Below are 14,784 nucleotides of genomic sequence, written 5' to 3' on the forward strand. Positions count from 1 at the left end.
TCATACATACGCGCATACACTCATCCCTACGAACGCACACACGCACACCCTACCCCTATGAGCATTTCCGAGAGACTGAGCCAGCATATCATTTTAAGATTTACGAAGTCCCGTAGACGCCTCATCATTGATGGGAACGTCTCCTCCCACTAAAAATGAATCCCCTAAAATCTTGAAATAAATTCAGAAATAATGCGAGTATAAGGACTGAAACCCTGATGGGCTGGGATACGACTATCTCTCTAATCCTCCAACTTGGTTTGCGGAGGGAGTACTTCTTAGTGAGGTTTCGTTCATCCTCGTGATGTGGCATGTACGCCTAACTTGCTGTTGGTTACCAAAAAAAATAGTTAAACATTTGCCCACTAATATTTTTTCTATACGGTTGCATTTGTGCATGCGCAGTTTCTCAATCTCTCGATCTTGTCGGCAACCTCCTTCATTGTCGGCCTCTCGTCACCGGTCAAGCTCAGGCACCGTATAACCAGCTCCGCGGCGTCGTCTATCACCTCGTCCCCGAGCTCCTCCCTGACATTTCCGTCCATGATCTCCCGGTGTCGTCGCCCCTGCACAGCCGTGACGAAGGAGAATGCGAGGCTGGTGTCATCCTCCTCGGGCCCGTCCGGGCAGAACGCCTTCCTCCCGGTGAGGAGCTCCAGCAGCACCACCGCGAAGCTGTACACGTCGCTCTTGCAGGTGAGCTGGCACGTGAGCAGATACTCCGGGTCGAGGTACCCGCAGGTTCCCTGGACAAGCGTGGCCACCTGGGCCTCGTCGGCGGGCGCGAGCCTTGACGCGCCGAAGTCGGAGACCTTGGCGGTGAGCTCGCCGTCGAGCAGGATGTTTGCGGACTTGACGTCGCCGTGCAGGATCGGGGGCGAGGCGGACGAGTGCATGTACGCGAGCGCGTGCGCCGACTCGGCGGCGACGCGAAGGCGCTCCCCCGGCGGCAAGGGCGCCTGGCCCTTGCCGTCGCCGTGGATGTAGCGGTGGAGGCTGCCGTTGGGGACGTACTCGTAGACGAGCATGGGCACCTCGACCTCGAGGCAGCATCCGAGCAGCTTCACGACGTTCCTGTGGTTGATCTGCGAGAGGATCAGCATCTCCTTGGAGAACTCCTTGAGCTGCTTCTCATCCGCCACCCTGGACCTCTTGATGGCAACGGTGGTGGAGCCGCCGGCGCCGGGGAGGACGCCCCTGTAGACCACACCGTTGCCTCCTCGGCCGAGGACCCGTGCCTCGTCGAAGTTGCCGGTGGCCTTCTTGATCTCCTCCTCGGAAAAGATCTTGAATGCCACCCCGGAGCTGGCCAGTGAACCCAGGTGCTGCTGCAGTAGGAGCCCACCGTTCTGCTCGAAGAACCTCTGCTTCGCTCTGAGTATCCTCCTCTTCTGAAGACTCAGGTGTGCCCAGAAGCACGCCAGGATCACCATGAACACGCCTATGCTTACACCTGAACATTTCTGTCAAATAAAGTAGTATTCTCAAACAAAACCTAACGACTGAAGCGTGTCGTTGTACCTGTGACGGCCTTCAGCGCTAATGTGAATTTGTCTTGTTGGTGGCAACCATCCTGCACGGTAGCGTTTCCGCTCCACCCCTTGGGGCATGTGCACAGGTAGCTGCCTGGCGTGTTGGTACACACACCAAATCATGTCGCGCGCATTCGTCCACATCTTCCGTTTGAGTCAGTTTCACAAAAAATCGGCAGAGGATGACAAGCCACCGATGAGCAAGAGCTGATCGACGAGAAAAGAATTTTGGGAACAGAGTATACTAGAGCTAGAGGGAAAAAAATTCCGTGGACACCGGTTGCAAACTGCCGCCCGTGCGTACCCGAGTTGATCTGCGGCCACCTGTCCTCCCGATGTATCCAACGGCGCACTCTAGACCGCGCTCCTGCCTGCCTCGCTCGGCTCATTTGTGCCTCCAGGCTCGGCTCTTCATGCGATACCGGCTGTACCTATGAGCTGCCTAGCACACGATCTGACCTTGCCACACCAGACCCCCATCTGCTCGCGAGCGTAGCAGCCATGGTGGATGATCCATCTCGTCTCCAACGCCCGGCCAGTTCGGAAACCTCCTCCCGTCAACAAGGCGGCACCTCCCTCAGCCCCTCTCCCGTGTTGGAAAAGCCGCCGCCCACCAGGCGCCGCACGCCGGGACGATGCGCTGAGGACTCCGCCGCAATTTCAGTAACCATGCCACGATGTGCGGGAATTTCTTCAATGGAGCACCAAATTCGATGATACAACACAATTACATAAACTGTAAAATTATCGCATACATACAGCCGTACATCAACCCTTCAAAAATTCATACAGACCTATACGTCCATGCGCCAGTCACCGGCGGCGTAGGAGTGTGCGATCATGGCGGCCAGCTCGTCGCCGGCGGCGTAGGTGTGTGCGATCATGGCGGCCAGCTCGTCGCCTGGCATGGGGACACAGGGATGCCCAGCTTTGCGGCGTGAACCGCGATGCGCCCAACATTTGCACCAGCTCCGCGTGGTCTGTATCCTTCCGCAAGGACATGTCAAGAGACGCTAGTGCCGCCGTCGTCAGTCTGCTCGTCGACATGGCGTTCAGGCATAGCTGACGTTGCATGGCCGCTCGGCCCGATGCCGATGGGATCGCTCCGGCGATGTGCAAACCAGATCCATTCACATGGCTGAGCCGAGGAACGATGAGCCGGGGAGATGAGATTGTCAGCGTGCGTCGAGCAAATGAGCCTGGAACGTTTCAATCGGGAGCCGAGCGAGGGCGCACGAGCCGAGGATAGAAACACCTGGAGCGCACCGTCGGATGCATCGGGAGGACAGGTGTCTGCAGATCCCCTCGGGTACGCACGAGCGGCAGTTTGCAACCGGCGTCCACCGAATTTTTTTCCGAGCTAGAGTAGTACCGTTGCAGCCGCCGAGGACATAGGGGTTCCCCTCGTAGCCGCTGGTGCAATTGCAGACGTAGCCCGGGCCGTTGGTCGAGTCCAGGCACACGCTCTGCGCGCTCCGGCACGCGTAGGCGGTGGCGTTCTCCCGCACGGTGGCGCAGGAGTCTCCGGCGCCGGCGCCTCTGATGGCCCAGTCCAGCACGACGGGCACGGCGAAGTCGCCCGTCCTGTTGAAGTGGGAGCCGGCGTACCAGAACCACCAGGCGTCCACCATGAACGCGTAGGCGCAGCCCGTGGAGTTGGCCAGGAACGTCCCTCCCTGCTGCTGCTGGCGCCGGCCGAAGCTGCGGACGTGCGGGCGGTAGGAGGCCAGACCCAGCGGGATGTTGCTCTGGCAGCACCCGTCGCCGCCCCGGCACGACCCGGGCAGCGCGCTCTCCGACGGCCGGCACACCGACATGCACCCGGTCACGTAGTACCCTCCGTCGTCCACGAAGTAGGCCAGGTCGGGGCAGCCGATGGCCACGAACTTGCTCTTCATGGAGGAGAAGAGGAAGGCGCTGCCGTTGAGGGCCATGGGGTACTCCCGCCGGTCAAGAACGCGGCCGGAGCCGGAGGTGCGGTCGTAGCAGGCGCGGCTGGCGTTGAGCAGCACGGTGGCCTCGGCAGAGGCGAGCGAGATGGCGACCACCTCGTGGCCGTAGCCGGCCACGGTCAGGCGCGGTGGGTGGCGCGTGTCGTCGCACTCGAGCCGGAACCCACGGCCCTCGCCACGGTGGCAGCGCGCTCCGATTCCGAAGGGGTAGGGGACGGTCACGTTGCCGCACTGCCGCCGGCACCCCGGCGGCCGCTGCGCTGCTGCCGGTGGAAGCAGCGGCGCTGCCAGCAGCAGCAGAACGGCAAACATTGCCATTCTTGCTGCAGTCAAAGCTTAGCGGCGGCTGCCTGGATGGACCGCCTTTGGCGTCTGAGCAGAGCACCTGGATTTGATTGGTGATCGACGGAAGATGTCAAGAAAAGAAACGCAGAGAGCAGAGAGCGGCAATGGAAGGACGACACGTCCTTACCAGCAGCTTCGTTGACGGGGAGCGCACGGCGAGACATCGAACCATTATTCGCCCAGAGCTGTCTATCTGACACGACATAACTTTTTTTTGTTGAGAAATATCTGACATGATATAACTTCTTAACTTCGTTATAACGCACTGCGCGTGGAAATGGTTAATAGGCGCTGCGGGCCGAATAAATACGAGTAAAATTGATCAATGCTTCAATAAGTCAATAGTACTCCAACTTCAAATTGAGCTTGAGCTTGTGCCTTATTACTTTGGTCGCTCGATTTTAACTTACCCTAATTACCATTAGAGAGGTTTTTATTCTTGCGTGGTAGGGGGTTTAAGTTGTTCACTATAGTCACCCCGCTCGTTTGTCTACAGTATTCTGCTAACTTGGCATAAAGTGAAATATTTTAACCGCTATACATGGGCGACACTTGGCCGGACAGCATGGACCGAATGGCGTGAACGTTTTGCATAAAACCCACTGTCCTCTTCGCACATTAACCAATCCACTCCTACCCATGTCCTTTGCCTTTGTTCGGGGGGGTGTCGAAACATGAGGCGATCAAGTTGGAGGAGCTCGTCTCGTCTTGCTCCCACGACAGTGAGATGAGCTTGTCTTCCAATGTCGATGCGCCCCCATATGCATTGTTTGGGAGAGGACTTGGCGATGTGCCACTTGCTCCAAAATGTCGGAGGGAGGGACCTTCATCACCGCTTTATGATATGATTTCAAAGACCCCTCTTTTACATGATTTTCTGGCGGCGGGAGGGAAACATTGGTTAGGGTGTTCGCCGCCTTATCTATTCATGCCATAAATGATGTGCTCGAGGTGAGGACTATGCAGGACAACGGAAAACAAATTGGGGGTTTGGTGAGCTTAAGGTTTCAGACTCAAGTGATTTTGGGCATGTGAAATGTACTGACTCATCATGGACATTAATTGGGGGGGGGGGATATGAATTTTTGGATTCAAGGTTTTCAGAAATTGTGGGTTTGCTGATTTGAGAAAATGGGGGTATTGATTAAAAGCCAATGGGGTAAGGAAAAATGATGTTTTTGTATACATAAACACACATGAGCATGTTTGCGTTATATCATTATGCTTTTGGGACATTGGCATTTACACTTGTTGGGGAAATAGGCATGCTTTAGATAGTACTCCCTCGGGCCCATAATATAAGAACGTTTTACAAGTCTTATATTATGGGTTGGAGGGAGTAATGTTTTTGTGGAAATGCAAAAGGGCTATAAACGATCTATTGTTGTAGGAAAAAGATGCAGTAATCACTTCTCAATCGAGATGAATCATGGTGGTTATTTTGCTGGAACTAGCAACCATGAGGAATATTGCAGCGGACACTCAATCCGGTATGATTAGTATGACATGGATAATTGGACACCCAGTGTGACTGAGAGTTTGGTTGGGGAGATCGAGTATGAATACGAGGGGAGAATAAGAGAGGACATGTGTGCCCTGGGTATGATAATGTACATGAATGATCTTAGAGAGATTAAGAGAGGGGGTGATACAATAACAGAGAGCATGATGTGTCATGTGGTTACAAATTGTAATTATTTTAAGCAATTGTTTCTTGATCACAACGACAACATCATCTCCTACATTTCACTTGTCATTGTTCACTATGATGATGATGACCCACGCCTCGTCGAAGTTGTGGGTGTCCTTCTTGGGCCCAATTATTTTCAGCTTTTGATTCTCCAGAATCACATTCTGGGAAACTATCCACATAATCAGTTGTCGAGTTCTTTTCTAGATTGTTGTCTCAGAATGTGCGATGAGTTTATGCTGAAATTTATGTGATGTCCCTGAACTGAAAATGTGTGTTGAACTGCTAACACTTAGTTGTTTCAAATAGTTTCTCGTCAAATATAAACACAAAAAATGATTTATGAATATCATAGTGGTAAATATTACAATTAGAATGGTTATAAGTTTGCTTCGTTACAAAAGGGGCCAACTACAAATAGAAGGAATAATTCAAGGTACGAGATTGCTTGTAATAGTCTCACGTCTGCAGTCATGGTACCGTCATTTTTTGGTAGTAGAGCGTTGGCACGGTAATGGAGGTTGCACATACGCATCATTGTCAAACTTGTCAAAATACTCATCGTGTAACTTGGTATGACAAATCCAATTGTGGAGGCGCATGCATGCAGTGACAATCATCTTTTGGGTCTCTGGTTTGTACCGTGGTATCCCTCTAAGAATTCTCGATTTCATCTTGGGAACACCAAATGATCATTTGACGACATGTCGCATAGATGACTGATAATGGTTGAATGTCTCATGTCTCCCCATCATTGGGTGTTGCTGGAACTCCAGTACATGGTATCATTGCCCTTTGTTTTCTTTCTTCTTTTATTTTTCCTTTTTGGCTTCTTTTTTGTTAAAAAAATCATTTTTCTCTTCTTCCTTATTCGATAATTTTGTTCTAATTTATGAATTATTTTTTTAAAATTGATGAACTCTTTTGTTTTTTTATGAACTTTTTGAAAATTGATGAAATTTTTTCATTTTCTGATAAACTTTTTCGAAAATTAATGATTTTTAAATTTTACAAATGTTTAAAAATTTGTTGAACTTTTTAAAAAAATCAAAGAATTTTCTTCAAGTTACATAATTTTTTTTTCAAATTCATGAACTTTTTTGTCAAAATTTGTGAACTATTTTTAAAAAATGATGAACTTTTTCAATTCCACAAACTTTTAAAAAAGTCTTTGAGCTATTTTAATTTTAAGAAACAGGCCAAAGTTTTTTCAGTGATCAAGCAATTGAACCTTCTTTTCAGATAGATCAAAAAATATCTAAAAACTATACCATGTAGCAGTGTTTTCTTGTTTTTAAGCATATGTCTCACTCCAGGGTCTTTCCCCAGCTACACTAGATAACTTGTAAGCATGAGGTATTTAAAAAAAATTGCAACAACTGTTTTCATTGAAACAGTGCAGTCGCTGAAGAAGTTTAACGAAACGAAACAGTAATGTCGCTAAAAAATTCCATCCAAACAGTCAAGTCGCTAAACTAGAATAAACAGTCAACGAAATGGAAGGAAACAGCCAACAAAACGAAACAGTTCGACTAATGGGCTTCGCGAATAAAGCCCACTTGATCCTTTAGCGTGCCCAGATTGAAGCCCAAATTGAAGATTCGGTGCTGAAGGAGCCGAATAGGGGCTCTGCCGTGTCCGTCTCCACTGAAGAGGTAGCGGGGGGAGCGCAGAGGAGACACCGTTGCGATGTTGGCTGTCCGGTGCGCCGGCGGCGGCGGCGGCTCCGGTGGCGCCGGCGCCTACCTGACGGCTCAGAGGACAACGGCCGCTCGGAGCGGAGCCTTCAACGGCCGCAGCGCCCTTCTTGCTGCGGGAACGGGGGCCAGGGAGCTGAGCCTTAGGGTTTCCCTCTCGCCCAACTCCCACCCCCACCGCGTCGGCGCTTCATGCCCGTGGCCAGTGGTAAGATCTTCTTTCGGGTAGCTCCCAAACTCCATTGTTCATTCGGGTGCATAAGCTCTAAGGCACTGCCTCTACAGCGTTGCTCCCCCTGTCCTTCTCCTGATATGGAGGTGCCGCGTGTCAGTAAGAAGAAGACCAGGAACGAGGAATGGGAGGCGTTGAAGACGGAGTTCGGACGCATGTTCCGCCCGCAGCTTCGCAATCTAGGGGAACTCTTTTCGCTCCGCCGTGTCTACGACATTGAGGATTATCAGCTGGGCATCCTATTTGGTTCGTTTGATTTCAATTGCTCTGGTGTATGTTCATTGTTTTGACTTGCTGTCTACCGAACCCATCGCATTGTAATGATTATGTTTAATCGTAGGTGCATTTCTTGGATGTGTTGGCTGTTACCAACTTTGGAAGACGGCACCTTCCATATTTGTTGATGCAGTGCTCGCATTCGTCTTCTACAAGCTCAGTGTTGTATCTTCAGAGCTACATAGAAGCCACAAGTCCAACAGCCTGATTACGCGGCTGAAATTTGGTATTTCTTTATTTTTAAAATTGGTTTTCAGTTATACTAGTTTGTAGCCATATTATTGGACATTCATTGGATCCCCTTCTCATTGTAGGTACCATACTTATCATGGTTTGGAAGGACATCAAGAAAAACTATGTCCTCCTGGATGTTATTAGGTCAGTATGTATTGTCTAACTATTAAATCATTTAATAGTCAGGCACGGCAGTTTTGTCCCAAATCATCACTTGCATTTTTGGAACAACAGATATCATTCTTCTAACATTGAATTACAAACTCTAGAATGGCAACTTACCCTCTAGTTTATACATCACATAAATCTGTTTTTTATGTATCTTTTTTCATTAAAATTTTAGAGCTTAGATAGTTTGTCAGGCTGATATACCAATAGTACAACATCATAGGAGTTATGTTTCAGGACCTATAGGTCCACCATACAGCGGTAGCTAATGCTTTTTGGTGTCCACAAGCACCTTGTGTTGGAAATGCGATTTTTAGGGAAACATTATTGCCCTAGAAAATAATATGTGTAAGGGGACTAGAACAATATATATCCATGATGTTGAATTCATATACAAAGTGGAAACAGTAAGGCTTACATACTAGCGCCCTGTTCGGTATCCCTCCGCTCCACAACTCCGGGAGCAGAGTTGGCGGAGCTGCTGTTCAAATCGAAGGAATTGTGGTTTTTCTGCTCCACAGATTCTGGGAGCGGGTGATTACCGAACAGGCCCTAGATGAGTGATGGATGAGAAAGATGAAGATACAATTTTTCTTGCCCTTATTGGATTTCGTTGTCTGCATGTCCGCTGCCCCAGTTAAACTTTGCTTCTTGAGAGAAGTGTTAAGGGCTTTGTTTGTATTATACTAATAATAGGGGGGCAAAGGTATTCAGACTGCATATGAGTCACACACATTAATCAACACATGAGGTGTGGGCAGTTAGCCTAGCATAAATGGCCTGCAACAAGATAGTACAATGTTTTCACAGCCACATGAACCCTGATAACTTAGCTTCATGTCCAGTATGTCAGGAAATCTTTAATCGCCACATTCTCTCCCCCCTTGAGAATGCAGTTCATAATTCTGTTTGTCCAAGAAGGCATGATGTATTGTTAAACTGCCTTCGTCTCATTGCACTGCATGCAAAGAGTACAAATGTGCAAACCACAAACTGTCTAATGCTTCCTTTCAACGTGTCATGCCATCTCATTCAGTCATTGAGTTGCCATTCACCATGGTTAGTCTAAATTGTATGTGCCTCTGCTGGAATTTTTGCCAAGCTTATCATTAACTTTGTGGCCTAATATTGGAGCTTTAACATGAACATATGATATACTTAGTGTTTGTTGGCGGTGCCATGGTCTTGATAAGTACAATCCTCCCAACAGAGGGTAGCACTCTTTCTGTTCTATCTGTCAGTTTTCTTATGTATCTTATCTACTAGATATATACATGTTTGTAATCCGATTTCAGTAGTCTACCAAGTCTTGGTTAAACTCTGTAGGACATGCATTCCCGAGCCATACTTCATGTAAGCATCTAAATTTTGTATCTGCTGTATCAATATGATGTCGAGTGGAGTTGGCTCTGACCTTTGTCAGTTAAATGAAACAATACAATTATCTTTTTCATGCATTTCTTTTGGATATGGCTCACTCAATCACTAACTGAATATCGTTTCATGACATAGGATGCCGGTTCTCCTCCTCTACATCTGTGCATTCCTGTTCGATGTTGCTGGCGTGAAGAAGTATGGAAGGCAAGGCTTGGTCTATTTTGTTAATCTGTTGAAAACCAGAGGTGGGATTCAAGAGATATACAGGATTATGTGGTTGCCTGGCTATGTCTCTCCCTATGACGATTCTGCAAACTAGTTATGAGGCTCAGGTTCTTGATGCTCATGCATGAGAATGAGACTGCATCCCCTTGGGTATTTTCTGGATGGGCATGTGTCGGATCAAACTCCTAGAGATTTGCAAGGAATTTTGTTTAGTTTAAGGGATTCGGTGTAGTAGCGCCTCATCCAAACAAGCCCTTTGTTCGGGCGTAGAATATGGAGCCCCAGGCCCCCAGTGTGTAATTTATGCGCGTATAAGTTCTCATCTGTACAAGCCGCCATATGTCTAGTATCTAACTTATCTTATATGAATATCTACATAGTTTCTCATTTTCTTATAAATCCAGTATCAAACTTATTTTATATACAAAATTGCCCCTTTTTCCTATAAATCTTACCGAAATTCTGTAGTGGTTATTGTACATACATCTACCAGCTGGTATCTGATGTTTGCAAGTGCGAGGTGTGCTTGTATGGAGTACAATCCAAGATTGTGTGTGACCGTGCATGTACAGTATCTGGATATAAGTACATGCGACGGATCGGGCAGAAGGCCCAATCGTTCACTGGCAAACCCTGAAGTTGAGAAAGATGCATGTTACGTACCAAGGGCTGCTTCTGTCGTCCGTTGTCACTTTTACAAAAAGTACCAACCCGTGGTATAATGTTAAGTGAGAAAAACCGGTTCATTTTCCGTTTTTTTAAAAAAAACTGTACTTTTAGTTAATCAACCTGAGGTCCTATTTTAAGTTTAAAAAATCATCTTTTTTGGAAAACCCCCTGATCGTTTGGTTAATCAACCCGCCGTCCATCTATTATGTTTGGGCAGATTTAAATAACTTTTTGAAATATAACTAGCAAAAGGGCCCGTGCGTTGCAACGGGAGAAAAAAATTCATAATTTCAAATGGTCATGATCACATTTCGTTGCATCACCGAGATACAATATCTCTCTCAATTTCTCGAAATCATGAACATTTTGAAATTATGAACAATTTGTTAAACTCATGCACATATTTGAAATCGCAAACAACATACTATTACAAATTTCTGAACATTTTCTACAATCAAGAACATTTTTTCAATTTATGAATATTTTTTGCTATTTACAAACATTTTTTAAAAATTGTGAACATTTTTAAGCAATTTTCCTGAACTGGCAAACATTCTATAATCGATGAAAATATTTAGAAATTGGGTGGAATAGTTATTGAATTTGACGAACTTTTTTTGATTTAGCGAACATTTTTGGAAATGCCCGTGCCTTGCAACGGAAAAAAACTATCAAGTTATACATGTGTGGTAGATATAAAAAGTATGAATCAAATTCACAAAGTATATACAAATCATGTCATGATGCGATAAGACACTTTTAAAATGTAATTTCAAAAATGAACAATATGATGCTCATCAAGACTTGATTTTTTAAGGCGTCACAACAAAATTTTTTGTGGCTGAGCAAACTGCATTGACGGACCCTGCCTGAGCTATACTAATAAATAAAGTGTCTCGTCTGGACTTAGCGTAGCGGTGTTTACCATAACCACTATTGTGATATGAAAATAAGCATAACTATGTATGGAAGCAAAATAGACATTTAGTCATTTTAATATAGCTTACAAAAACAAACCCTTAGAAAGTTATGTCAATTTTGTTGGGTTCAGCGTTGTACAAAACACGGAAACCCTTTTTTACCCAACGCGAAGGACTAAATAAAATCATAAAACGAGCTATATAGATCTCCTAATAAAACCTTTATGGAACCTACAATTAGTTTTGTTCATTATTTACGGATGTGTTTTAATTTTTGTGAACATTTTCTAAAAGCTGATGGACATGATTTTTAAATTCCTGAATATGCTTTGAATATTGGCTCATTTAAAAAAATCATGAACATTTTTTATTTCATGAAATCATTAGAAATCGTGATTTGTTTATAATTTGTGAGCAATTTTTTAAGTCGTGAACATTTTTTGATTTTAGAATATTTTTTAAATTCACAAACAGTTTACCATTTTCCTACTTTTTTTCAGAACTCGCAATTGTTTGATATTTTGGAAATCCGAAATTAATTTTGAGATAAAAAACCAAAACAGAAATAAAAAAGTAAAAAGAAATAAAAAATAGGGGGCGCCATCAATCCGAAATTTATTTTTAGGAAAAAAACAAAATAGAAATAAAAAAAAGATATAGAAAACAGGGGGCGCCACGACCCGCACATGGGCTGGCCCATTACTGCGCTTGGTAAAAAGAAAGAGAAAAAAGCGTGAGAACCAGGGATTGAACCCTGGTCTCCTGTGTGGTGCATCATTGCCTCAGCCACCGCACTGCTCATGCATTGGTGCTATTATATCGTATCCACCTTTAATAACAGAACCCTGGAGCGATATTAGAAATTAAAAACAAATCGTTTTTGCCACTTACGGGTGGCATTGGTGGGTAATTATTGCCAACTTCAAGGGTTGTTTTTATGATGTACCACCAGAAGCGATGCGTGGTTTATTAGTAGGTAAAGATATCTTTTAAATCGTAACTCTAATTTAGACATGCTATATATGAAAATTGATTAGAAAAATGTGCACAATCTAAATATGATGTAATTTTACCTGTTAAATATTTTGAAAAATGCGATTCAAATGCTTTTTAAAAATATATTCATTTTCATATCTTGTAAACCATAACTCCAATTTTAACATATTATATATAAAAGTTGATTAGAAAAATGTGTAAAATCTGAATATGATGTTGTTTTACCTATTAAACATTTTTTCAATGCTATTTAGAGGACAATCTTAATCAATAGGGCACGATTCGTCTTTCTTTCGTACCAATGTAGATCCAGATTGAAAATAAACACCTCGGCAAAATCAGTGTGGAGAAGAAAGAAACCATTTATAACCACACATACACTGGTGGAAAGGTAGGTATCTCATTTTATGTGGAGAGAAAGAAAATACACCTTAGAATTGACCATATTTAAACGTGTTGTGATCATGTGAGTGGCCACCGTCGACAATTGTGGGAATAAGGATAAGCGGCAACATAGATGGGATGCACGCGAACCCATTGAGGTCTTCAGTCATGATAATTGTGTTAGGGACATGTGGTTTTTTCCCGTTGCAACGCACGGGCTCTTTTGCTAGTGTTGAAAAAACATGAAAACAAACTCTAAAAGGATATTCTACATATCCTTAGGCGGATTTCTCCTTTTGCTCCTTAACCCATGGGGTATTAGCAATCGTTTTCATTTGTTTTCCCCCTTCAAGGGCAGGTTCATACGCGTTACTCATCCGTTCACCACGAGAAACACCACTTCTCGTTCGACTTCATGTGTTATGCATGCCGCCATCGTTCATTCTGAGCAAGGATCAAACTCTCGGTGAGATTCATAGTAGCATTACTTATATCTTCCTTATCCGTAGACAAAGCAGATTAGTTGACATACTTAGGCCCAGTCACCTCATCATTCACATGAGGCACATGAGCTAGTGTTTCGTCCAACTCCATCCGTTGGACATTTGGTGCGGCCTCCATCTTTTTTGAACCAATCATCTCATCATTCACACGAGGCACTCGAGCTAGTGCATAATTGTGACGCCCGGATAATTAAGCTACACTAATCCCGCGTTAATGATGCCACATCATCAAAGTTACTGTTGCTAATCTCACTTTGATTCAAATCTCATTTAAATTCAAATTTAAGTTAAAGTCAAAATTTAAAGTTTTCAAAATGTCAAAACTAAAGTGTTCGAAATGTGGCAAATAATTCATAGGTAAGTGTGGTGGAGAAATCATCTTTCTATAAAGTATTTAAATGCACCGATATAAATAAAACAGGGGCTAAGCAATTATTGAAATGCTTTTGAAATAATAAAAAATACTAACTATTTGTATTTAAGGTGCCAAATTATTTGTGGCAGTGGCATAATTAATCATACCAATTTAGATACTATTACTATATTTTACAAAACTAAATTAAATTGAAAAGTAAGTGAAAGCAAAAAAGGGGAAAAAATAAAAGGAAAAAGACAAAACATATTTTTTTAGAAAAAAAGAAACTATCCCCCCCGGGCCAACCGGCCCAACAGGCCGGCCCAGTGGGCCAACCCCTGAACCGGCCTATATGGCCTCTCCTCCCATCGCACCTAACCCTAATCCCCCCACTCTCCCCCAATCCACCCTCGCACCCTCCCTCGACCTCGTCCGCATGATTCGCCGCCGCTCACCGACACCGGCGCCACCTCGCCGTCGCCCCACCGCCCGTCGCCGCCTCCTTGTCCCATCGCCCGGCCTTGACTCCTCCTCGAGCTTGCCTCGCCCAACTACACGGCTCTGTGAGCCCCCTTCCCTTTCCCTATTACCCGCGCCCACCACAACCACCGCGCGCTCCCCCTGCCCATGCTCTCCCTCGCCCAGCCTCGCCCTACCGCTCGCCCCACCGCCTGCACTTGCCCGCGCGCCCCTCCGCGTGCGTGTGCCCCTGGCCGCGCCCGAACCCGCCGCATCGCCCGCGCCTCGCTCGCATCAAGCCCGTGGCTCCATTCGCCGCCATTTTTGACGTGGAGCTCAACTCCGGCCGCCCCCGTGCCTACTGCCACCACCCAAGGATGCAACTCAAGCTCAGGATCGTGGAGGACTAAACTGCGCCTTGAATGGTCGCCGGACGCGAGCGGGCTGTCGTCACCGGCGAGCTCGGCCTCGCCGCCGTTAACGTGCTGACGTGGCGCGTGAGTAATCCTTGTTTTAATACTTACCCGAACACCTAAACAGGCACTGACATGTGGACCCTCCCTAATTAACCTGAACCTAATTAATCTATTTAACTAATCTAATAACCCAATGCCAATGACACATGGTCCCCACTTGTCAAACTGACCAGTCAACAACCAATAGTTGACCTGCTAAGTCAGCAGCTGGCCCACATGTCAACCTCTGCTGACTAACTCCTTTGACCCAGTCAACTAGGCCCCTTGGACCCACTTGTCATACACTCAGGGTAG

General features: G+C 45.8%; 2 protein-coding genes across 2 annotated transcripts; one reads left to right on the forward strand and one right to left on the reverse strand.

The window, feature by feature from the left end:
* Positions 1-339: 339 nt before the first annotated feature.
* LOC123116441 (wall-associated receptor kinase 4) lies at positions 340-3,879 on the reverse strand. The gene is made up of 3 exons (XM_044537397.1): positions 2,905-3,879; positions 1,522-1,626; positions 340-1,453 (listed from the first exon to the last, which is right to left on the reverse strand). Exons 1-3 carry the CDS (start codon positions 3,800-3,802, stop codon positions 378-380), a joined length of 2,079 nt encoding a protein of 692 aa, XP_044393332.1. The 5' UTR covers positions 3,803-3,879; the 3' UTR covers positions 340-377.
* A 3,268-nt stretch (positions 3,880-7,147) lies between these two features.
* Positions 7,148-10,148, forward strand: LOC123112477 (uncharacterized). Its single transcript, XM_044533463.1, has 5 exons — positions 7,148-7,424; positions 7,502-7,694; positions 7,789-7,950; positions 8,039-8,102; positions 9,639-10,148. The coding sequence occupies exons 1-5, from the start codon at positions 7,209-7,211 to the stop codon at positions 9,820-9,822; spliced, it is 819 nt and encodes a 272-aa protein (XP_044389398.1). The 5' UTR covers positions 7,148-7,208; the 3' UTR covers positions 9,823-10,148.
* The last annotated feature ends 4,636 nt before the right edge of the window (positions 10,149-14,784 follow it).

The sequence above is a fragment of the Triticum aestivum genome, chromosome 5B (assembly GCF_018294505.1).
Source record: "Triticum aestivum cultivar Chinese Spring chromosome 5B, IWGSC CS RefSeq v2.1, whole genome shotgun sequence".
In the NCBI taxonomy this organism is placed as follows: domain Eukaryota; kingdom Viridiplantae; phylum Streptophyta; class Magnoliopsida; order Poales; family Poaceae; genus Triticum; species Triticum aestivum.

Bases quoted from the DNA above. Each gene is read 5' to 3' on its own strand.
- LOC123112477 (XM_044533463.1), top strand. From the start codon at position 7,209: ATGTTGGCTGTCCGGTGCGCCGGCGGCGGCGGCGGCTCCGGTGGCGCC. The intron at 7,425-7,501 runs GTAAGATCTTCT...CTGCCTCTACAG, and splicing joins CTTCATGCCCGTGGCCAGTG to CGTTGCTCCCCCTGTCCTTC. The intron at 7,695-7,788 runs GTTCGTTTGATT...GTTTAATCGTAG, and splicing joins TCAGCTGGGCATCCTATTTG to GTGCATTTCTTGGATGTGTT.
- LOC123116441 (XM_044537397.1), bottom strand. From the start codon at position 3,802: ATGGCAATGTTTGCCGTTCTGCTGCTGCTGGCAGCGCCGCTGCTTCCA. The intron at 1,627-2,904 runs GTACTACTCTAG...CCAACACGCCAG, and splicing joins TGTCCTCGGCGGCTGCAACG to GCAGCTACCTGTGCACATGC. The intron at 1,454-1,521 runs GTACAACGACAC...AGAAATGTTCAG, and splicing joins AGCGCTGAAGGCCGTCACAG to GTGTAAGCATAGGCGTGTTC.